The 23,375-nt window shown below is 40.2% G+C and overlaps 1 protein-coding gene across 1 annotated transcript in view; it reads right to left on the bottom strand.

Moving 5' to 3' along the window:
- LOC124619340 (protein unc-80 homolog) overlaps nucleotides 1-23,375 on the bottom strand; it is a 905,779-nt gene that overhangs the window by 456,128 nt on the left and 426,276 nt on the right. Inside the window, exon 29 of the mRNA XM_047145658.1 lies at nucleotides 8,417-8,683. Within this exon, the coding sequence (XP_047001614.1) occupies nucleotides 8,417-8,683 (267 nt within the window). The remainder of the gene's footprint in view (nucleotides 1-8,416; nucleotides 8,684-23,375) is intronic.

Here is a 23,375-nt window from a genome sequence, read left to right as displayed (position 1 = left end):
CGTTTTGAATTATATTATTACTGAGCAAATATAAATCATGACAGCTGAAAGGAGATTTGTCGATTACATCTTGGTGAGGTTAAGGAAACCACACAGGGTAAGGTTAATATAACTTATTGAGGGTAATGATGTGTACAGCAAGAGACAGTTGTCTGAAACCAGCAGTAAATAAAGTCTGAGTTTGCAATATTGCTATACTAGAATGGAACAAATGTTTTTATGTTACCTGGTATGCGTGCAGCCTCGAAATGACTTTTGCATGCTTCCACACAAACTCACTCTGTGGCATGGCTGTGCTTAGTAACACACTGTTTGGGTTCTTGGTGCATTAGTTATGATGACACACTGGCATTAACTGCTAGCAAAGAGTGAACATTAAGTTCTACGTTAAGCTTTGCAATACCCCTAGTGAAATGTGGACAATGATTAAGCAAGCATATGCAGGTGAGGCATTTTCAAGAAGTTGTGTTCTTGCATAGCACAAAAGGTTTTGTAAAGGCAGAGATTCAGTTCAAGACAATCCCAGAGCTGGTCACCTGTCTACAGTAGTTATTCCTAGACGATGATCATGTAACTGTGCACACAATATCAGAAGAACTTAATTTGAAACATGATGTGTGCCATTAAGATTTTATTTAAAGATTTAGGGAAACAGATACTTAATGCAAAATTCATCCCTCACACACTGGCAGATGAACAGGAAGTGGAAAGCTGAAGAATTTCTGCTGAATTACTGGACAGACCTAGATATGATCCCACAATTCTGTCAAACATTATTGCTGGGGACGAAAATTGGTGCAGCCAGTATGACCCTCACACAAAGCATCAAAGAGCTGAACGGTGGAGTCCTGAATCACCAGCCTTAAAAAGAGCCAAACAACAACCTTTGAGAACAAAGACAATGTTGATCACATTTCATTGATAGCAATGGATTAGTTCACCATGAGTATGTTCCTCCATGTCAAACAGTGAAACAAATTTTTTACATCAAAGTCTTGAAACGTTTGTGAATAGCAATTTGACACCGCTGCCCTGATTTGTGGCAGTCTCAGGACTTGGTTTTACAGCATGAGAAGGCAGGACCCCATTATGCTTTATTGTTACACAGTATCTGGCAAGACATTCTGTCATTGCCATCCTACATCTGCCATATTTGCCAGACCTCTTGCCTCACTATTTTTTGTTTCCGTGAGTAAAAGGTGACTGAAAGGAAAGTGTCAGCATAATATCTCAGACATCTAATGGGCTGTGAGAAATGGGCTTACAAGCATCACAGTTTAAAATTTCCCTGCGTGCTTCAAGGACAATCAGAAATGTTGGCAACTGTGTACAGATAGCCAAGGAAACTACTTTGATGGAGCTAGGATCATTATTTGGTAACTGCAATTTTCTATTTTTTAAAAACATCTGTGATGGAATTTTTCTGACAAAGGTAATCTCTCTCTCTCTCTCTCTCTCTCTCTCTCTCTCTCAAACACACCATTATAATTATGGGAGACATCAATTTGCCACCTATAGAATGTCAGTCATGGAATTAAAACTGGTCCAAGAATCAGGGTTTTAGTGACATTGTCTAATCTGAAAATTACTTTGAGCAGATAGAGAACCAGCTCATTAGGGACGGTTATGTCTTTGACCTCTTAGTATCTAATAGGCCTGAGCTTTTTGAATTAGTTAATACAAAGAGGTGCATTGCTGATCAGAAGGCTGTTATTGCACTGTCGACTACAAATGTTGCAAGGAATGTTTAGAAACACATAAAAATATTTTTATTTAAAAATTATGAGAGGAAGAAAATTGTAAATTAGCTGGATAGTCAACATCAAATAGTCAGCTTAGAGGACACTGATATGGACTAAAGATGGAAGAAATTCAGAAGCATTCTACAATGTGCTTTAGATCAGTATGTGCCAAGCAATGTTGTGAGGGATGGTATAGAACCACTGTGATACACTAGCTGTGCTAGAAAGTTGTCATGAAAGCAAGGAAAACTTTGTGGTAGATTTAGTGAAGTCAAAGTCTAGTTCAGAAGATAAAGTTCAAGAAAGCCAAAATGAGCATACAAAGAGTAAGGCAAGAAGAGTTCAATGAATTCAAAATCAAAATTCGCCAACCAATCTGATTGAAAATCCTACAAAATTTTGGTTTTATGTGAAGTGAGTAAGTAGACTGAGATAATCTATTCAGTCACTTAGTGACAATAACAGCACCAAAACAGTAGGTGACAGAGAAGGACAAAATAATGTATTCAGTGCGATCTCATATTTGATGAATGACTCCATGACCAAAAATGCTGCTCTTCACTGAATTTTTTGCTAGGAATACATATTCTACTTGGAGATTACTTTTACTTCTAGTACTGTAGTTGTGAATTTTTAAGTTCATCTTACATTCACTCCCATTATTAATTGCAGATACCAGTAGGAGAAAATTTATTGGCACAAGAGTACAAGAATACCAACAGGCTTCAACACAAAGCAACACATTTTAATTAACTTATTTCTGCAGATTACTGTAATATTGTTTTGTATGTGAATAATTTGTACACAACTTCCATACAGCAAAGTTTTAAATGACGACTGAAAATCAAAGGAAAGGCAAACACTTTTAGCTGATTGATACGTGACACATAGTCATATGTAACAGAACACAATATTAACTAACTAGCTTTCAAGACAAACACTGCTTCTCACAGAAAGTACATACATTAAAACACATGACAACACAGACACCCAAACACACACTACTGCAGGTGAACCGACACAGATTATTATAGAGGCTGCACAACAAGATGATAAAACTTCTGAGAGGTTAGAGCATACAAGAGATATACAAGGGGGAGGGGAGGGGGGGGGGCGGAGGAGCAGCGGAGAGGAAGAGAAGAGAGGACAGGGACTGCAGATAAGTAGTGGTGCTGGGTGGGAATGTGGGTCGGCTGAGGAACATACCTTGATAGCCTGCGCATTTGCAATTAACAGGGTGTCCAGGTGGTGCCTGGTTAATGAAACTGCCTAGTAAGCTTGAGATCCTGAGTTCGAGTCCTGGTCGGGCATAGATTCTCACTCATTGCAACTGATCTTGCATAAAGCCCACGTAACAGATCGCTGTGATACGTTCTCATGTGGGGGGAAGGGCTTTACAGACGTAAGCAGTTGTCATGTTACACTCATCAAAAGCAGCTTATTGTTACCAAGTATTGATTCGCCTTTGTCCTAAAGCTTTTGACACATTTTGCTGCTCGCAGACAATTTTGTGTGCACTTAGTTGTTGAAAATGGGGCATTTTGTTTTCCACTAATGTTTTATTTTAGTGTTATTCTCGCCCTTAAAAATGGCTTTGAGCACTATGGGACTTAACATCTGAGGTCATCGGTCCCCTAGAACTTAGTACTACTTAAACCTAAATAACCCAAGGACATCATACACATCCATGCCCAAGCCAGGATTCGAACCTGCGATTGTAGCAGTCACGCGGTTCCGGACTGAAGCACCTAGAACTGCTCGGCCACAGCGGCTGGCATTCTCTACCTTAAGTTTTATTACTGCAGGAGTGAGGTAAAGTAAAATTACACTACTGGCCATTAAAATTGCTACACCATGAAGATGACGTGCTACAGACACTAAATTTAATCGACAGGGAGAAGATGCTATGATATGCAAATGATTAGCTTTTTGGGCGTTACATTTCAGATGTGTTACAACCCGTGGCTCTATCCTTCATTCAATCCCTGCAAACCCCTACATTTCAGCAGGATAATGCACGACCACATGTTGCAGGCCCTGTACAGGCCTTTCTGGATACAGGAAATGTTCTGACTGCTGCCCTGGCCAGCAAGTTCTCCAATCTCTCACCAATTGAAAATGTCTGGTCAATGGTGGCCGAGCAACTGGCTCGTCACAACACACCACTCACTACTCTTGATTAACTGTGGTATCGTGTTGAAGCTGCATTGGGCAGCTGTACCTGTACACGCCATCCAAGCTCTGTTTGACTCAATGCCCAGGCGTATCAAGTCCATTATTACAGACAGAGGTGGTTGTTCTGGGTACTGATTTCTCAGGATCTATGCACCCAAATTGTGTGAAAATGTAATCACATGTCAGTTCTAGTATAATATATTTGTCCAATGAATACCCATTTATCATTTGCATTTCTTCTTGGTGTAGCAATTTTAATGGCCAGTAGTGTGATTGTTACAGTATCAATTCTTATCAATCAAGATTACAAAAATTTAATTGAAATCTAAAATAATTGAAGATTCCTAGAATTATAAAAAATTCTGGGTTTTCCCCAGATGAAAAAATTCCATGGTTTTCCCTAAATTTTCTGGCTGTCCCAGGGCATATACACCCTGTATATGCATCAGTGTTGCTGCAGCCAAGGCAGAGTGTATTTGGGCATCTCTATGGTTGTGTATTCACAATGTGTGTACTTTATGTCGGAAGAAGTGTGAGGCTTCTAAAGCTTGTTAATTAATACTATGTTCTGCTGTGTGTGCCTGTACACCACAAATCAGTCTGCTAAAAGTGAGTGGTTGTCTTTCATTTATGTTATGCATTGTTCCATACAGGAATTTCAATTATTAAACAAAGGAAAATCCAGAATGCAATGTAACAATATTATGAGAAGGAAAGTTACCACTCACCATATAGCAGAGGTGTTGAGTCCCAGACAGGCACAACAAAAAGACTCTCACAATTAAAGCTTTCGGCCATTAAGACTGTTTTCAGTAATAGATTCACACACACACACACACACACACACACACACACACACACACACACACACACAAATGCAACTCTCTCACATGGCTACAGTCTCATGCAACTGAAACCACACTGCAAGCAGCAGCACCAGTGTATGATGGGAGTGGCGACTGGGTGGGGGTAAGGAGGAGGCTGGGGAGGGGAAGAGGAGGGATAGTATGGTGGGGGTGGCAGACAGTGAAGTGCTGCAAGTTAGACGAAGGGCAAAGGAGAGGTGGTGGAGGGGGAGGGAGGGGGCAGCAGAAAAAGAGAGAGATAAAAAGACTGGGTGTGGTGGTGGAATGACAGCTGTGTAGTGCTGGAATGGGAACAGGGAAGGGGGCTGGATGGGTGAAAACAGTGACTAATGAAGGTTGAGGCCAGGAGGGTTATGGGAACATAGGATGCATCTGCAGGGAAACTTCCCACCTGTGCAGTTTAGAAAATCTGGTATTGTTGGGAAGAATCCATATGGCACAGTCTATGAAGCAGTCATTGAAATGAAGGATATAATGTTTGGCAGCGTGTTCAGCAACAGGGTGGTCCACTTGTTTCTTGGCCACAGTTTGTTGGTGGCTATACATGTGGACAGACAGCTTGTAGACCACAAGAGTGGTTTCACAGGTAGCCCTGCCTTTGATGGGATAAGTGATGCTAGTGACTGGACTGGAGAAGATGGTGGTGGGAGGATGTATGGGACAGGTCTTGCATCTAGATCTATTACAGAGAGATGAGCCATAAGGTAAGGGATTGGGAGCAGGGGTTGAATAAGGATGGATTGATATATTATGTAGGTTCAGTGGATGGCGGAATTCCATGGTGGGAGGGATGGGAAGGATAGCGGGCAGGGCATTTCTCATTTCAGGGCACAACGAGAGTTAAAAGAAACCCTGGCGGAGAATGTAATTCAGTTGCTCCAGTTGTGGGTGGTACTGAGTTACGAGGGGAATGATCTTCTGTGGCCAGATGAAGGGACTTTGGGAGGTGGTGGGAGGCTGGAGAGAAGGCATGGGAAATTTTTTTTTGTACAAGGGTGGAAGGAAAATTGCAGTCAGTGAAGGCTTAAGTGAGACCCTTGGTATATTTTGAGAGGGACTGCTCATCACGGCAGATGTGACAACCATGGGTGGCAAGGCTGTACGGAAGGGACTTCTTGGTATGGAACGGGGGGCAGGTGTCGAAGTGGAGGTATTGCTGGTGGTTAGTTGGTTTGATATGGATAAAAGTACTGATATAGCTATCTTTGAGTTGGAGATCAATATCTAGGAAGGTGACTTGGTGTGGGGTTGTTTGAGGGAGGAGATCAAACAGCGAGGTTGTCGGTCTCATCAGACTAGGGAAGGATGGAGAAGGATGTTGGCTGTGCCCTTTCAAAGGAACCATCTCAACATTTGCCTGGAGAGATTTGGAGAAATCATGGCAAACCTAAATCAGGATGGTCGGACGTGAGATTGAACCATTATCCTCCCGAATGCAAGTCCAGTGTGCTAACCACTGCGCCAACTTGCTTGGTCGAAGGTGGCTTGTTGGGTTGAGCAGGACCAGGTGAAGCAAATGGGGGAGAAGTTGTTGAGGTTTTGAAGAAATGTGGATAGCACGTCCTCACCTTCGATCCAGATAGCAAAGATGTTATCAATGAATCTGAATCAGGGGAGGGGTTCAAGATTCTGGGTTTTTAGGAAGGATTCCTCTAGATGGCCCATGAATAGATTGGATTAGGATTGTGGCGTGCAGGTGCCCATAGCCTTACCCTGGATTTGTTTGTAGGTAATGCTTTCAAAGGAGAAGTAACTGTGAGTGAGGATATAGTTGGTCATGGCAGCTAGGAAGGAGGTTGTTGGTTTGGAATCTGTCGGGTGTTGCAAAAGGTAGTGTTCAGTAGCAGTAAGGCCATGGGCATTAGGAACGATAAGTGTACAGGGAGATGGCATCAACAGGGATAAGGAGGGCACTGTGTGGTAAAGGGACAGAAACTGCAGAGAGTCAGTGGAGGAAATGATTGGTATTTTTTATATAGGAGGGTAGGTTCCGGGTAATATGTTGAAGGTGTTGGTCTGCGAGAGCACAGATTCTCTCAGTGGGGGCGCAGTAACTGGCCACAATGGGTCATCCTGGGTGGTTAGGTTTATGGACTTTAGGAAGTGTGTAGAAGGTAGGAGTGTGGGGAATGGTGGGGGTGAGTAGAGAGGTGGACTCCAGGGAGAGGTTCTGGGATGGGTCTAAGGATTTGAGTAGTGACTGCAGATCCTGCTGGATTACTGGAATGGGGTCACTGTGGCAAGGTTTGTAGGTGGAAGTATCTGACCTCTGGCAGAGTCCTTCCACCAGGTAATACTTGCGGTAAAAAAAAAAAAAAAACAGTCGTGGAGCCTTTGTCCACAGGTAGGATTGTAAGGTCAGCATCAGTTTTTAGATGGTGGACAACGGTTCTTTCTGTGGATGTAAGGTTAGTTTGCATATTGAGGGTTTGGGGGAATAATGGTGAGGCAAGGTTCAAGGTTAAGAAATTCTGGAATGTTAACAGGGCGTGGTTTGGGGACAGTGGGGGGTAGATCATGGTTGGATGGAGGAGTGAACTGAGTTAGGCAGGGTTCAATATTGGTCTTTGGTTGAGTCTGATTGGTAAGGTTGGTGGCAACAAAGTGTTTCCACTTTAGGGACCAGGAGAAGCAGAGAAGGTCTGTAAAAAGTCTTGCATGATTGAATTTGGGATTGGGGCAAAATGTGAGGCCTTTGGCAAGGACTGATATTCCTGTGGGGATGAGGCTTCTGGAGGAAAGGTTCACGACTATGTGGTGGGTCTGTTTAGGTTCTGGATTCTATGTGGTGGTGGGAGGGGGTTTTGGAGGGTGGTGTAAGTGTAGTATGTCTGTGAGGCAGACGGGGTTTGTCAGCTATGAGGGGATGTGGAGGAGGTTGTGAGGTTGTTGTAGAGGGGGTGGTAGCCCAAGGCAGGAGAGGAAGTCAGCAGGATGGAGAGTTTTTTGAGATGGCGCTGCGCATGTTGCTCAAATCCCTGCAGGGCAAGAGTTTCAACGTGTGTTATGGGTTCCGTGAATTTGGGATTGCATAGCAGGAGAATATTATGACGGAGAGAAGGTACTGCAAGCAGGTTTGTGCTTGGTTGATATGGTTTTGCAGGACTATGTTGGTGAGGGCTAAGGACTGGTGGAATCTGAACAAGTGGAGGTCATTGTGGAAGGAGGGGTGGCAGCCAGTGATGGGTAATTTGATGGTAAGGCCAGTATGGGGAATTCCATGAGCCAAGCAATAATGCAGGAACAGTATGTGGGACTGGGATCTAGCTAGGGATAAGGTAACTTTTCTGTCGTGACACAGATGGAAGGAGCAAGGATCCATGGTAGTGGAAAAACGCAAAAAATTACCATTGAATGCGGTATGGAGGGGCATGAATTCAGCACACTACTCTCCTGGCCATTGCCTGTTTTTGTACCCCCAGAGCTGCTACTACTTGGTCAAGGTGCTTCTCAATTGGAATCATGAGTCTGAGGGCACCCTGTTCCCATGCCAGGTCACTCATATCCCAGGATGTGAGGAACCTACTTACTCATTTTAGTAATTTTCTTGATCGTTTTAAGACTGCATGCCCACATTCCCATGTAAATGTATGAACAAAAAATATGTGTCTAACAATAGAAATGAGCACTAACCTGCATCTCTGTCACAAATGATGGACTGTAGACTTTGAGCTGATGTCTGTGAATGCCCCATTGATGAAAGAGCCATGCTCCAACGTCGATTAGCCTCTCTTGAATACAGCCTTTCCCATGGGGGCTGTCTTTCTCTTGCAGAACTCCGAGATGATTTTGGTAATGTTTGGTATGTTTCACGTAAAAATGCTGTTATCTCCAACAAAAGCATGCATGCAACAAGCCTCAGTGCTATTGGACAGTTTGTGCCACACAATGTCACACTTGCTGTAAGTAAACAAGTTTACAAATAATAATGCCAAAAAAACTCCATATTGATGTATCTGGTCAAAAAGATTAAAACATTATAATATACTGAATCTTAATCATCTGTCCTTTATTTGCTGCTTTAATTTTAAAATTGGCTTTATCTGCAACTGCATTAAGTATCAAGAACTCTATTTATCTTTTCACACCATGATGAACTATAATCTCCAGTTTTTGTGGCTGAAATGGGTGTTCATAGTCCTTCATAATTTAGACTACTGCATGAAACATGTACATCATATTATAAAGTCTTGCAAAAGACTCACATAACAGAACTTGGACAATAAAATTAAAACTGTCTTCATTCAACAAGTCTTTATGTCTACTACATGGGAAAATGAATGTTCATCAGGCTGGTGATGATAAAGCACTAGCAAATTAACTATATTTTTTACAAATGCTTACATACAGTTTTCCTTATTTGGGAATTTCGTTCACTATATGGCCCTATGAGTGTAAATTCAACATCTGAATTCTTTAAGCAGCATTGAAGTAGATGGGAGTGCATACAGCATGGATTTTTTAATATTGCATAATAGGATGAATCACTATCAGAAGCCTCAGTAAAAGAATATATTTTTTTAATTTACCTATGTTGTAATTTTCTGAAAAATATGCTGCAGGAAGTAACAAGCTGCTTTACTCCTCTTGGAATGTGCACTGTCATTATTTTAACATCAATTCCCTCCATGATGTACAATGCCTATTCTTCAACATCTGTCCCTGTAGTTAGGGACACTCTGTTCTGTCTATACAAACTCATGATGAAACATGCAGCTATTCTTTAAATCTTGTCCTGCTTGATCAAATCTACACAACCAAGCAACCCTGAGTGTGCAAAAATATTCAAAAATCTCTAGATGAGTATTTTGTATGCTATCTCATCCAATGTGAACAAAATTTCTTTATCACTCTTTCAGTGAATAACAGAATGTTTTCTGCATTTCTTGCAATGAGATTTTTGTCACCATTTTACCATGATTCATATATACCTAGTTATTTTATGATTGTGAGTGGTTGCACTGACTGGTCACCAATAGCGTAATCATGAAGTAACAGATCATGCATATTTACTCATAATACATTTCACATATACATGCAGTGAATCAGCTGTGAGTCCTTCTGGCAAGCGTTGATACTGTAGTGTCACTTAAGAGTAAATCTGGGAGGGTATGTGGTGGAGTACTGCATATGGTGCAGTACTGCAACATTCTCTGGTAGCTGGCACACACAGGGTGTTGTCATTTCAGTTACAGCAACTAAGTTGTTGCATTACTGTGAGACAGGCCAGGCTGCTTAGTGAAAATTGCCAGTACAGTGATAATATATGGTTTTTGCAGTGTGGGTGCAGGGACTACTCCATCAATGCATTCTAGTGGTGTTGCCAAATATGTGGCTAAAGGTGGTGCATTGGCATAACTAGACTTAGTGGCACAGCATACAAGGCCTTCCTGGCTCACTCAAGCAGGCCCCAGACTCCTGCCCAAGGGAACAGTGAGTCACAGCTTGTACAAGGCAACCATCTTCCATCACTGTGGAGGATGCAGCGTGCCTCCATGCTGCAGACAGTAGCCACCTGGACATGGTTACTCACTAAAGAGTTGGCTACCTGGGCATGGTTACTCACTAAAGAGTTGGCTACCTCTGCAACATTCCTGAACATCTACATGTGCTGCTGACATCCAGTGTTTGAGGCTTACATAATATAGTTGCATGGCAGGCACATGAGTTCAGGCGTCAGCAAAGCTGGTCACACTTTTGTTGCAGTCAGCTGGCTGGTCGCTTGGTGTGATCCTGCCAGCCACCTTACCTTGTTCCATGGAGTGGGGGCATGACTGCTCCCCACAATGAAACAGCGCTAATGTAACAGTGCAAAAGAAAACATTAATTTTGACAGCCAATTCTCACTGGGCCTTCACTGGCTACTACCCCACATCAACCATCTTCTGCCTGACATTATAGCCATCATTCCAATTTTGGGTCACCTATAATACTTTGAAGAGATTCACAAACTTTGATACACCTCCAAATTTTTTATGTGAAAAGTCAAAGCTTTTTAAATAAAAAAAACATTATTTCATGTCTATATATTTGCAGCCATCAGCTGTTGGAGGGCTCCAAGCTGTCATATGTAATGTGGCAGTGTGTAACATGAATATGTTGGTGCATGAGAAACAGTATGATGTAACTGAGTTTCAAATTCATAGAGTCTGTCCACACATGGAGCATCCTCTCTTTCAGCATGATGAAGCCATACTACACACAAGGGCTGCAAAATCTGCAACGACACAATGCCTTGAGCTCACTATCATCACTGACCATCCTCCATACAGCCCAAGGGGTGGTCCCTCCCAATTTTCATCTCTTCCCAAAACATAAAGAACACCTTTGAGGACTTCCCTTTAATAGTGATGAAGCAGTGCAAAGAGAGGTAAATATGTAGTGAAATAAATAAGTTGTCAAGAAGAATAAAGATGCAGAATGTTAATAATGTTTGTTTTATTTAAAAAGTTAAAAGAGTTTTCACATAAAATATTCAGAGGCTTTACTTTTCAACATGTCCTTCTACATCTCTGGCACAGGTCTATGGCAACTCATATCTATATCGTGTCCCATCTTCAAAACATTCTTAATTTATATCCTTTCGCAAGGTGGGTCTTTCCCAGTCTTTATAACCTTGCTGATACATACCTGTCAAAGACATGTTGTACAATGTTCTTGGAATTTTTGTGATTGTTTCACCACGTTTTCAGCTCCCAGATATGGTTTTTCATGTTAGCCTTTCAGGTAACCAGCAATCTGTGTCTAGCTTCATTTGCTATGCATAAAAATTCTCTAATCTTTCTTTACATCCTTCTCAACATTTGTTGTCACAAATGCTTAAACATCTTATGATACTCCCCTGCATTAGGTGAATTGAAAGATTCAGGTCTTCTCTACTCTCATGTCTTATTGTTGAGCTGCTGCCATGGGATATATGTTAGTAAAATTTATGTAAGAGTAAAATACAGAAATTGTGTCAAAGAACTAGGTTCTAAGGAAAAAAATAAACTGTAGCTTACAAATATTTCAACTATCATTCTGATTACTAGTGAATCAGATGACACTGAATGTTTTCTTTGCCTGAAATATAAGTTTGAGGGTACTATAAAAGAGTTACAGTAATTAAAAGCTGAAGCATAACTGCCCACAATGTTACTGTGTATTCAGCAAGAGAAGATTCTGAGCTTGTGAGGAGAGAAAAAATAGGATACGTTGTTTTCACAAGACAGGAGTGTAATTATATCATCTGCACTTACAGAGGAGATTTTACATTGTTCACTCCAAGGATAATTATCCATGGAATACAATGAAACACAAGTAGTAGTGGGATTTTGTAAGATCACTTGCACAAAAATGGATTATAACGAACGTGGCAAGGAACAGAATATTAACGTATTAACAGCTGTCAGTTGTGACAGAATAATGGATGTACTGGAAACGAATTTAGCCAATGGACATGTGCAACTACTTTTGTGCTTCCATCTTGCTATGTGGCATTGAGCTAAATGGACAAAAAACTAAACCTTAACAACCAAACTGCTTCTGGTACTTTATACTTAGGAACAATAAATTTCAGAATTTTTGGTACTAAAGATAGACTATCCTAAATCAAATATAGTATGTTTATTAGAAATGTGGCAAAATCATAAGACCAAATAAAATTAAGATAAGGACATATACCTGATAAGTAGGTGAGATCAGGGTAGTAGAAAATATACTGGCAAAATTCTCATAATATTTGTTGGTCAGAATCACACCATTCAAGTAGGCAACCTCATATGAAAAAAATCAAACTAATATCAAAAATTTGCTTATAAATACTTGATGTAAATAACCTAAAGAAAAAAATAGGGAAATCAACAAATATTCAAGAAAATGTTAGAAAACACAATGCAAAAGTCATTGCATTCCATAAAAACAATAAATAAATGAATATTGTTTTGATATAAAAAGGAATACCAGGACCATGAGTCATGTCAAACAGTCCACAATATTGTCAGAGAAGAAGCTGAGAAGCACTGTGGTGTAGTGGTTATGATACTGAGCTGCTGGACGGAGGGTCATGAATTCAAAACTCATCTGGTCAGTACAATTTTAATTTCTATATTTGGTTCGAGTACATTCTAGAAGTATCCACAAATGTCAAGAATCATTGTACTGGAATGTTCTGTAGCTGTTTACATACTGTATGTATTCTGGCCGGAGGCAGTTCGCTCCACGCCCTTGTATGTGCAAGTGCTGAATAAACCTTCGTTAAGTGAAGTTAGTGTTCGTCATTCATCTAATTACACCTTCTTCTACATGACATTATTCTGGTGGAGGCACCAGGTATTGGAACATGTAATAGCGCACATTATGGGCAACACAGTGGCTCCCGTCAGGCCACTACAGAGCCACTGTTTGAGTGGCGAGAAACCCGAGTTCAAGCCACATTCAGCAGATCGCAATCTACCGGAGACAGAAGAAGAAGATAGTATGATGACAGCAACCATGTGCCACTACATTGAGACATCCTTCCGGGTTCTCTAGCTGGGAAGTATTCCAGCCAGAACTGCACAAGTATTTCAGCGATACAAAATGACAGAATGCAAGGCTGAAGATAAACTAAAGTGCAGGGCAAAGCGTCCAGGAGAAACTGTAGCATCCTACATTCAAGATGTCTTTGAGCTGTGTAAAATAGTGGGTCCTAGAATGAAGGAGGAAGATAATGTTGCACATCTCATGAAGGGTGTTGCTGAGGACATGTATCAAACCCTACTCCTGAAGGAGGTTCCAACAGCAGATGACTTCACAAAATGGTGCCAGTATATCGAGACAATGCATCAAAAAAGAAGTTTGAATGGCTTTCAAATGTTGCATCAATGTCTGTGATGGAGGAAGCAACTGATTTCACAAGTGTAGTTCGACATATAGTGAGAGAGGAAGTTCAGAAGGCACTTGGTTTGCACTGAGAGCAAAAAACCAAGACCCTTCAAGACATCATAAGGGAGGGAGTGGAACAGACATTGAACCCAATGTCTCATCCTTCATTTCCATTTAAAATGGTGAAAAAGTCAAGATCCAGGTGGAGTTCCATTCCTAAAATGCTGCATGAGGAACCTGTTTGGCACTAAGGAAGACTGATGTCTGGAGGACCCAGGATAACCAACCAGGATGTTTCCACTGCGGACGACTGGGACTTGTGTTGTGCTATTGCCAAGAAAGGCAGCGGATATTTGATGATGTCTACAACAGAAGACAGCAGACCGATCTTAGCTGACGCCAACTCTGGGACGACGAAGATGAACACGAAGATGTGGGTGCAGGACGACATAGGTCACCATCACCGCAAGCTAGCCTCTGGAGAGGACGCTCCCCAACACACCGATCAAGGTCTGCATTGCCGTTTAGAAGCACTCACCAATCACCTAGCTGCTGCAACCTGGAACACTAAAGGGTGCGGCCTTCCTTGGAGGTGAGGCCGCTGAAGAGAAAAATCCTCCGCTATTGATCACTACAAACGAGGTGGCTACCAGTGATTCCTAAACACATGCACTTAGATGTTCTACAGAAATTTCATGACACACCTGAGGCTGGACATTTAGGATTTATTAAGACCTATGATAGAATCCACAACAGATTTTTCTGACCAGGTTTATTTAGTAGTGTCCGTCACTATGTGTAGCACTGTAGGGAGTGCCAGAGGAGAAAGGCTGTTCCTCGGAAACCACCTGGCCGAATCATACCATTCCCACCAGCCAAAACGCCATCCAAGCATGTTGGGATTGACCTCCTTGGACGATTTCCAACGTCTGCTAGTGGCAGTAGATGGATTATTGTTTGCAATAATTATCTGACATGCTATGCCATTACAAAAACCGTGAAAACAGCTGAAGCATTTGAGGTAGCCAAATTCATCGTGGAAGACATTGTATTAAAACACAGTGCCCCAAGGTCATTAATTATGGATCAAGGGAAAGTTTTTCAATCGAATATTGTGACACAGATAAACTGTCAGTGCAACATTACTCATCGCATGACGTCTGCCTACCACTCACAAACTAACAGGCATACTGAACGCCTTAATATGACCTTGGCTGACATGCTATCACTGTTCATAAATGTTGAGCAAAGCAACTGGGATGAGGTGCTACCTTTTGTGACATTTTGCTACAACACTGCCAAACAAGACACCACAGGATTTACACCTTTTTCCTGCTGCATGGGCATGAGGTGACTACGACAATGGACACTGTGTTTCCATTACAATCTGATGACATAGACGACGACTACATCGGCCACGTTCTAAACAGAGCTGAGGAAGCTCGGCAGTTAGCTTGACTCCGCACGCTGCAGGCTCAAGACAATGATCACCAAAAGTATGACGCGACCCACCACCTCGTCTGGATCTTCACTCCTGTTCAGAAGATTGGTCTCTCTCAGAAGCTCCACAAGTGTAATTTGGACCTTATAAGGTTGTAAGGTAGTTATCTGATGCTACTTATGAAGTTGAAGATTTCAACCCCGACACAAGACGACGAAAGATCAGAGATACGGTCCACGTCCTTCGAATGAAGCCCTACAAGGATCCTGCCACCCAGGGTAAATTCAAAACTCCAGTGACAGGCAACAAGCAGAAAGGTGATGAAGAGCATAGCGGCAAAAGAAGTTCTAAAAGATCACCGTCAGGGCAAGCATCAGTCATCGGGAGTCGGATTTTGCAGGACCGATGACTCGTTTCCGGACTAGGAGGATGTAACATAGAGATGCTGTTCACTTAAGGAGGAAGCAATGTCACAGAAGTAGCTGAGTAGCACCGTGGTGTAGTGGTTATGCTACTAAACTGTTGCATCGCCGGCACGGTAGCTCAGCGTGTTCGGTCAGAGAGCGTGTTGGCCTCTGTAATAAAAAACTGAGTGGAAGGATCAACAAAACGAACGGCATGCAACGACCAAACACAACGATCATCATTAAAAAAAAAAAAAAAAAAAAAAAAAAAAAAAAAAAAAAAAAAAAAAAAAAAAAAAAAAAAACTGTTGCATGGAGGGTTGTGAGTTGAAAACTCACCTGCACAGTAAAATTTTAATTTTTATATTTGGTTCTAGTACATTCTAGAAGTATCCACAAATATCAAGTATCATTGTATTGGAATGTTCAGTAGCTTTATATATACTGTATGTGTTCTGGCTGGAGGCAGTTCGCTCCACACTCTTCTATGTGTATGTGCTGAATAAACCTTCATTAAGTGAAGTTAGTGATCATCATTCATCTACTCACCCCTTCTTCTACGTGACGATATGGATGAGTATTTATAATCAATAAGTCAAACAATGGAAAATCCAGGATGGAATGTAACAATGTTACGAGATGAAAAGTTGCTACTGACCATATAGCGAAGCTGAGTCTCAGATGGGCACAACAACAAGACTCTCACAATTGTAGCTTATGGCCGTTAAGGCCTTCATCAACAATAGACAGACATACACATACACAAACACACTCACGCAAATGCAGCTCACACACTGTGAGTGTGTATGCGTGTTCGTATGGCTATTGCTGATGAAGGCATTAACAGCCAAAAGCTATAATTATGAGAGTCTTTTTGTTGTACCTATCTGCGACTCAGCATCTCCACTATATGGTGAGTAGCAATTTTCCTTCTCGTAATGTAACCAATAATCAACAGTCCTACTTGATTCAGTTGCTGCATTTATGTTTTACATAACATGCATTCCAGTATAACAATAAAAGCAACAAATATAATTTAGACTCTAATCAATGTATACACACCAACCAACATCATCAACAGAAAACTACGGGAAAGACCAGAAGTCTGCATCTGATATTCTACAAAGAATACCAAGAAATCATGCCAAAATTACCTTGAGTGCAAATTAGAAAAGAGAGGAAATTTAAGTATTGGGTAGGCAGATGGTCAGGACATTGTAGGAGTTGTAGTGATTCGAGAATTTCTCTATAAATTCTAGAACCACTCAGTCTTCTACCATCTGGAACACACAATATTCTGGATATGAGTATTGGCTAGTAGAACCCTATCTATTGCGTGTCACATGTTTGTGTGTGCAGGTTTAAAATTGGTCGCAGGAAGAAAGGAGACGCGGCTGACGAACAGCACTGACAAGTACCTGTAGGGGAATCCATAGATGTTTTTGAGAGAGTGTAAGGAAGAACGGTGGAGTTTATATGCAGCTTTGTGCTTATTGGGTCATTGACTATTGTTATTAAAACAAAGACAGTTGAAAAAGAACGCTTGAAAACTCTTGATGTAGCCTTAATAAAGGCAAGACTTATTATCTGATTTGTTAAGAAAAGTTATGGTATCAAAGCCAGCTTTCTTTTAATTGTAATTTAATTCGTTTCTGACATTTGACTGTTCAAGGGACTTAACAGAAGTTATATACTTATGTTGAAAGTGAGAGTTTTATTGTGTATGAAAGTCAAATACATGGTTAATTGACAAAATGCAAAGTTTGTATGTCAACTTATGAAAGTAGAAAGAGTTTAAAAATTCCTGTACGCAGCGTTATTCAATGGAGCAGAAGTCAGAAGAGTTGCAGTAGCCAGCTATCCAGTAAAGAAGAGTGGCAGCAAATTCAAAGTAAGTCACCTCGTAAAGAAGTGGAAGGTGGTTTGGGGGAATAAACCGAAATAACCCAGATTCACGCTCGTGTCGGAAACATTAGACAGCCACTACACACATCAATTGCCATGGTTGTGGATGTTAGCTCTGTTCACACCATCCAGTGATGCTGTTGTGGCATGAGTTGAGTGACTGTGCAGTGACAAACGAATGGCATCAAGTGCCCAGTTCATGTCCACTGCTTGGTCTGCTGTGTTAGTGTTTATTACTTACTCCTTGGAGTTGTAACTCATTTACTTTATTTCAATTCTGTTCTCTGCTTGCTGTATATTGACAAGGCACTTATAGAAACTGATTCTTCCCCTTCTGTAATTCTGCTTTACTAAAATTGTTCAGTCCTATTCTCAGCATGTGACTTAGCACTTATTAAGTACAGGTAGCACCACAAGATCTAATATTCCTGTCAGTCACTGCTTCAATGCCCATCTTGCAGTGGAGAAGATGCAGGTACTGAGAGTGTTTTCTGCCACCTATGTATTTTTGAGTCAGCACTTGTCTTTATTTCCTGTTAAACAGCAACTCTACAAATATGCTCAGTCTTTAATCTTTCATAGGTGTTCTCTGCTGATTGAACCGTGATTATATCCTGAACTTCAGAAGCACAGTGGTGATCAAGCTGACTCACTATCAACGCAAATTTAGTCACATCTGCTGTAATTTCAGCATAGCAAAAGCTGGCTTTGACCTGAGCAAATCAGATAACTGAATCATGTGAACAAAACTATGGGGGGCGAATGGTCAGCCATGACACTGCAGGCGATTCCATCCCGTAATCAGTATTATTGCTGAACCAGTACTTTAAGCACTCATCATCTTGGGGTCACCACTGATGGGAATATCAGATTGTGTAGTGCTATCTGTACTTAATAAGAGCTCAATCACAAGCTGAGAATAGGCTTGAACAGTTTTACTAATGCAGAATTACACAAGGGAAAGAATCAGTTGCTATTAATGACTTGTCAATATAAAGCTGGCAGAGAACACAATCAACATAAAGTAAATGAGTTACAACTACAAGGAGCGAGCAATAAACATTAACAGCCAGCTGGTGTGGCTGAGCAGTTCTAGGCGCTTCAGTCCAGAACCGCGCAACCGCTACAGTCGCAGGTTCGAATCCTGCCTCGGGCATGGATGTGTGTGATGTCCTTAGGTTAGTTAGGTTTAAGTAGTTCTAAGTTCTAGGGGACTGGTGGCCTTAGATGTTAAGTCCCATAGTGCTCAGAGCCATTTGAACCATTAAACATTGACACAGCACTACAAGCAGTGGACAAAAACTTGGTGGTTGATGCTGTACATCTGTCACCACACAGTCACTCGACTCACAACAAACCGCATCTATGGATGGTGCAAAAGGAGAGAACTTGCATGACCACACAAGTCGATGTGTGTAGCATCAGCTACGACATAAGTAGACTAACCACAATACTATGGAGCTCACTGAACTATGCAGAAATCACAGTCCATTTTTTTAAACTGACATTCCTCAAGAAAATGTCCTGTAAAGCTAACCCAATTGTTAGGAGAATATTGGCTGGAACATGTTACAAACTCTCACACCAGTACAATAAATGCCCTGAAACTTAAAAAGCCCTCAAAGGTATAGTCTTAGATTCCAATCATTGTCTACGAAATTGTTCTTACATGTGACTCCACAAAAAAGGAGAGAACTGAAAATTATGATACCAATATGCAAATATGATGTACGAAACATCAACCATAATAAAATTTTTGCATAGGTAACAGAAAAAGCAAATCCACCAGATTGATGCTTATACAAGCAGAAGAAAAATTAGCACGATAAACCAGGACACAGAAACATGCCTCCCAGACAGATGAATGCAATTAGCTCATAGAACTCAAACAAGAAGTATGGTATTAGCGGTCATGCAACAAATCAAAATAACATCAATGTGTATATGTGGAAAAGGAAAAAAGAAAAATCCTGGATTTCCCAGTTAAAAATACACTTTTTCACAGGTGAAAATACACATTTTCTGGGTTAAGTGACAATATACTTTATCAATCCTTTGAATGTTTAAAGTTTTATACAACGGTGTAGAACTTCCCGGCACTTTATAAATGAAGGCAGTTAATGCTTGACTGCCAAATATCTGGTAATGACATAAAGTCAGAAAACTGAAACTAATAACACATTTCAGCCCTCCATAATTATGTGAATGTATTGCAATTCACTTGCTAGCTCCTGACCACAGAAATCCTTTTATTTTCATTTGACATGAGAGCTGTAAACGAACAGGAAACAGCAAAATCATTAAAACTACACACAGGTCATGTGGAGATTACCCCCATCCCACTACAACTCAGACTTCTCTGGGCATGTGAATCTGGCAGCTTCGATGCACCAGAGAAATTTTTCTGGGTAGCATATGACTGGTTGTTGCTACTGCTGATACAACTAACAGCCACACTTCAAGTAGCCATAAGCCAGAAAAGATAATGCTCATATCCCACTCAACTGCGCATGCGCGTACCAGCAACTGTCCAAATGAACCTAATGTAAACCATTGTGACACTCACAGGAAGCAGTTTTTTGTTATTAAGTATTGCATAGCCTTCATTCTTAAGTATTTGACACATTTTGTTATTGGCATATGCTTGTGTGTGCACTGTGTTTTGTTGTTGTAAATGGTGCATTTCTTTTGCAACATCGATTCTGTTTTTTTCCCCCTCATTTATGTTTTAGTGTTGAATTATTACTCTGCAATAGCAGGAAAAAGCAAAATTCTTTGTTAGAGTATCAGTTCTTACCTTTGAAAATTACAAAAATTTAACTGAAAACTAAAACAATGAAAAATTCCCGGGATTCTAAAAAACTTTCTGAGCTTTTCCCAGTTTTCTCCTGGACAAAAAAATTCCCGGGCCTTCCCCCGATTTCCCAATTGTCCCAGGACCTATACAACCTGAAATGTACACTCTCTAATATATCATGAAACCACAAAACCAATAAAAAAATTTGCAATCAAAGTGCAGATGAAAAATTTTGAAATGTAGAATAAGAATTACAGCTGCAGTTCAAAGACAAGACTGTGGAAATTGCTCACACCAATAGCAAAAAATTGCCAGATCTCCACTAAATACTTTTCTAAATAAGTTAATTGTGAAAAACAGCAAAAAAATTCAGTTTCATTTTCTCTGTGCAAAATCTAGATTCAAAACCACTGAACATTCAGGAATAAAATGGATAATATAATCTCTGGAAAACAGTAAGACTTCAGGAGTAGACCAAATCACTGCAGAACTATGGGAAAGTGCAGGAAAGAACATCATTATGAAACTGAAATAATTTTTTTATGAGGTCTGGCAAAAATCTGTGACTGGAAGTTGGCACACATACACCCACAACGCAAAAAATGGAAGTAAGACACATGAAAACAGCAATCATGAAATCCCAGTACTTTCAGTTACCTACAAAATTATTTCCAATGTTCTTTTGAACTAAGTAAAACCAAAACTAGATTCTCATCTTGGCAAATACCAGAATGGAGTCAGAAAAATTGTGATTATGCATAGAGACAACTTCTTCATCTGAAGAATTCAATGAAATACATCTGAAACACATCAAAAGAGGGCATGTCATAAATTTTTCAATTTAAGGTAAGGGAGGGGGGAGGCAAAATAGACAGAGAAGCTCTGTTGGGAAATACTCACAGAGACAAAATCAAAAGTGCAATTTATAGGAAAACCAAGCAAAAAACTTAAAACAGACACTGGAGTATGACGAGGATGTGGTTTATCCCTGTTACTATTTTACTGTGACACTGAGCAAATGTACAAGAATGAGGAAGAGCACATACACCAACACTACAAGATGTGTAATTAGATTTTGTAGCCTTTGAAAACAACTTAGTGCTAAATGCTAAAGAAATTATAACGCACAGAAAAAATGTGAAATATTGCATGAACAGGTAGGAAAATTAGACTACTGGCTTCATCTGAGAAAAGAAAATACATGGCAACACCATCTGATCCTGAAAGTGACAATAACAAAATTATCCGTGTTGAATAATTTGAGTACTTGAGTGAATGGATCATGGGTGAATGGATCACTCAAAATTATAACAAGAAGATGGTCTTAGAATTCACACTTAAAAAAATAGAAACCACATTTCAGTTAACAAAACAAATATAATAAAGAAATGTCTTTCCTGAATCTAGGAAATCTAACTAGATGGAATGTATCACTCAAAACCCAATGCAGATATCCACAGGCAAACCCTTAAAACCACAGTTACAATGCATATGCAAATGATTAAGCTCACACTATGTAGAAAGAATTGATCCAAATAAACTAATGAGATGCTATCAAGAAAGTACACAAATATGGGTTCTTGAGGAAGAAAGCAAAGGACCAAACAACAGATGTGGATGGAGGAAAGGAAACATACTCACTTGTTGTGCATGAAAGAATACTGTGGTAAGAAGGTGGACAACAGATGTTGATTCTGCATGACCCTAAGAAACCCATTCATAAAAGAAAGAAAATAAAATAAGATAAAATCCTACAATTATGGCCAAATATTATGCCTCTATAAGCTTTTGTCAGTTCTCACATTAATTCTAAACATAAACTCTACAGTTCTGTGCTGGCCTTGGTAAAATTCAAGTCACATCACCATCCATACTTATTTTCCAAATGAAGTCCAATAATTTGTTTGCATACCAGCACCATAATTTATTAATTGCCTATTTATTAAATTTATGCAACAAACAAGACACCAAATACATGTCATTGCTGGTCCATTTGAATATTTTCAAAGCCTTCTTTATTTGTCGTGTAGGCTTCATTAATGATTTTTATTATATTCTCAGTTTGATTAAAGAAGTGAGACAGAGACTACAAAAGTGACAAAATATACTGGTTCTACAGTATGCACTCTCACTGCAATAATTTTGGCTGTGGTAGATAGTTTGCAGTGTGAAAAGGAGAACTATTGTAGCTTATGCACGGAATAATCATTCTGTATCCAAAAACTTAAATTTACTTCCTCACTATTATATCTTAAAGTGGCAATTATTCACAATACTCTAGCAACTACTGAAGTCAAGTGTGCCATATATTCAGCACCATAGCTAGACACCAATAAATGATCACAGAGTTCCAAAAAATTCCCGTGATGACATGAAGTTTTAACTAGAACAACAACTTGAAAATGTATGTCGATAGCCAATATCCTACTTGAGCATGTAAGGCTCCTACTGTGTGTCAACAATAACTTAATGATTTCACTGGTGGAGCCAAAAATGGTGAAAATCGACACCAGTTGAAAGGTACTCATTTGTATGTGAGTGCCGCCAATGTTAGGCTGTCCCTGGATGTGAAGTATTACTGTGCACATAGTCAATGGTGATGGTACCAATGCTATGGAGAGCAGCCAACTCTGCATTATCCTCAATGCCCCTCTCCCCTTGGCAGTCCGATGTAGAGGCATGGCATACCTTTTGCTGTTCCTGATAACCACTGTGCAAATCATCCTCTTACCATGGATAAGCAGCAGAGATGTGGCCTGTATTTTCATTAAACATGTGCTGAAATGTATTCACTTGGTATATTGTAGATAATTTTAGCAAAACCTCATGCAACAGCAACAAACAACTTTATACTTCCTGAGTCAGCAGACAACCAGTGACTACAAAGCAAACAGTTCAATGATCTGCTAGCCAAGACCTATGTCATAATAATATTTTTTGATGGAAATACAATTACTGGTGTGTCAGAGAACGAAATAAAAACTTTCAGCATACAGTAAAACTGTGGCACATAAAATTTATAGAATGTGTGTCCACTAATGCTGAAAGTTATGTTTACACTGCACATTAGTTGCACATGCTGTGAAGAATAACTTGAGTGAAAGAGAACACTCCCTCTGGGCATAAAATTCTGAGGGTCATCAATGTTATTGTTGCATTAGTAGTTAACTCAGAGTGATACTGCAGCAACCACTTTCTGGT

This window comes from Schistocerca americana, chromosome 6 (assembly GCF_021461395.2).
Source record: "Schistocerca americana isolate TAMUIC-IGC-003095 chromosome 6, iqSchAmer2.1, whole genome shotgun sequence".
Lineage (NCBI taxonomy): Eukaryota > Metazoa > Arthropoda > Insecta > Orthoptera > Acrididae > Schistocerca > Schistocerca americana.
Note: the sequence above shows the minus strand (reverse complement) of the source record. Positions and strands in the feature narration are given on the sequence as shown.